The 2,548-nt window shown below is 36.8% G+C and overlaps 1 protein-coding gene across 1 annotated transcript; it reads right to left on the reverse strand.

Moving 5' to 3' along the window:
- Window positions 1–869: 869 nt before the first annotated feature.
- LOC111999754 (putative disease resistance protein RGA4) lies at window positions 870–1,997 on the reverse strand. Its single transcript, XM_065781786.1, has one exon. The coding sequence runs from the start codon at window positions 1,995–1,997 to the stop codon at window positions 870–872; it is 1,128 nt and encodes a 375-aa protein (XP_065637858.1).
- Window positions 1,998–2,548: the final 551 nt, after the last annotated feature.

Consider the following 2,548-nt stretch of genomic DNA (forward strand, 5'->3'; position numbering starts at 1 on the left):
GGATGAGGACAAAAAGAATATCATAGACCTGTTATTTGACTCTAATGTAGAAGAGAATGTTTCGGTCATTCCCATTGTGGGGATTGGGGGCTTAGGGAAGACTACACTAGCTCAATATGTGTACAATGATGAGAAAGTTCAAAAATACTTTGAGTTAAAAATGTGGGCATGCGTCTCTGATGTCTTTGATTTGAAAATAATTATTGAAAAAATAATAGCATCTACTTCTGGTAATGCACCAGTTGGAAACCTTGTAATAGATCAGTTGCAAATACAACTTCGTGAAAAAATTGATAAAAAAAAATACTTGCTTGTATTAGATGATATATGGACTGAAGATCCTGAAAATTGGCGTAAATTGAAATGTCTTTTAATGGGTGGTTCCAAAGGCAGTAAGATTATAATAACTACTCGTATTAGATTGGTTGCAGAGATTACACACACAGTTTCACCATGTTTTCTCAAAGGTCTGTCGCAAGAACAATCTTGGGTTTTATTTAGGCAAGTGGCATTTAAAAAAGGGCAAGAGGCCAACAATCCTAAACTAATGACAATTGGAAGGGAAATTGTAAACATGTGTCAAGGGGTACCACTTGCTATAAAGTCCATAGGAAATATGTTATACTTCAAGGAAAAAGAGTCTGAATGGTCATTCGTGAAGAATAATATAGAAGCAAATGTAACTCAGGGGAATGAATTTTACCAATTTTAAAGTTGAGTTATGATCATCTCCCATCACATTTAAAGAGTTGTTTCACTTATTGCTCTTTGTTTCCTAAAGATTATGAGATGGATAAGGAAACAATAATACAATATGGATAGCACAAGGGCTTGTCAATTATCAAACAAAAACCAACAATTAGAGGATATTACATATTTCCTATGGACTTTATAGCAAGTGGTACCCCTTGACACATGTTTACAATTTCCCTTCCAATTGTCATTAGTTTAGGATTGTTGGCCTCTTGCCCTTTTTTAAATGCCACTTGCCTAAATAAAACCCAAGATTGTTCTTGCGACAGACCTTTGAGAAAACATGGTGAAACTGTGTGTGTAATCTCTGCAACCAATCTAATACGAGTAGTTATTATAATCTTACTGCCTTTGGAACCACCCATTAAAAGACATTTCAATTTACGCCAATTTTCAGGATCTTCAGTCCATATATCATCTAATACAAGTAAGTATTTTTTTTTATCAATTTTTTCACGAAGTTGACATTGCAACTGATCTATTACAAGGTTTTCAACTGGTGCATTACCAGAAGTAGATGCTATTATTTTTTCAATAATTATTCTTAAATCAAAGACATCAGAGACGCATGCCCACATTTTTAACTCAAAGTATTTTTGAACTTTCTCATCATTGTACACATATTGAGCTAGTGTAGTCTTCCCTAAGCCCCCGATCCCCACAATGGGAATGACCGAAACATTCTCTTCTACATTAGAGTCAAATAACAGGTCTATGATATTCTTTTTGTCCTCATCCCTCCCAATAACATCTTCTCCCAGAACAAAAGAGTGAGACTCCCTCTTCATACTCATAGCATTGTTCTCTACGTTGTCTACTTTCAAGTTAAACTTGTTCTTATCTTCTGCTATCGCATTTAGCTTTTGCCTCATTTCCTTTATTTTACGACTCATCTTACCACGAAAAGCTAATTGGTTCGACTTTGAAAAGAAGGTGCGTACCTCTTTTGTGAGTTTATTCCCACTCACCATGCTTCGCCTTGTAGCTTCAGTTGAGAACTCACTCAACAAGTCATCAGCATCATAAACTGCATCGTTGAGCTTTCCGAGCCAGTCCTTGACTTGCTCGTTATGACTTTGCTGCTCCGCTGCATCCTTAAGTACAGCTTGGATTGTGAAAACAGTGTTCTTGATTTTTTCAAGCTCATCTTTGACACGCCAGAGTGATCCAATCTCTTCGAAAGTCGGAGAGGCCAGATTTTCAATCATTTTCTGTGCAAGACCAAAGAGGATTGCTTCGGCCATTTCTTGGTAGTAGCTGTGAAAGGAACGCTTAAAGAGAGAGAGGAATGCTAGCTAGAGGGTGGGCTAGAAGTGAATTGTGAGTAAAAGTAATGCTGTAGTGAAGGGTGACCGAGTTTTAATGTGGGCAAATGTCATCGATTTCATTATTTTTATTTTTCATTTTCTTGGTACAATAATGCAAAGAAAAAGCAACCAATAGTCTCAGGAGCACGAGTCACAATGTGACTGTTGGGCCTCGGGCCCCTTTTGCATCGAAAGAAAATAAGCGGGACCACCAAGCTATTAATTTAATGTGCCAGTCATACCGTCTTCTAATAGAGAAGAATCTTATTTATCAAAATAATATAATAATAATAATAGTCGAGACCATGTCCAAAAAAAACAACTTATAGAATTGGGCCCCTTCCGCGAAAAAGAAAAAAGAAAAGAAAAGGTAAAGTGTGAGACATTTTCACATTCTAATGGAAGAGAGAGACCATGTCCAACAGTTGGGCCCCTGATCGAGAACTGAACTAAACTCATGGTACTGTAATTTTAGACCGAAAACCAGT

Source organism: Quercus suber, unplaced genomic scaffold, assembly GCF_002906115.3.
Source record: "Quercus suber isolate HL8 unplaced genomic scaffold, Cork oak 2.0 scaffold_278, whole genome shotgun sequence".
Lineage (NCBI taxonomy): Eukaryota > Viridiplantae > Streptophyta > Magnoliopsida > Fagales > Fagaceae > Quercus > Quercus suber.

Coding starts and splice junctions, on each gene's coding strand:
- LOC111999754 (XM_065781786.1), bottom strand. CDS start 1,997: ATGGCCGAAGCAATCCTCTTTGGTCTTGCACAGAAAATGATTGAAAAT.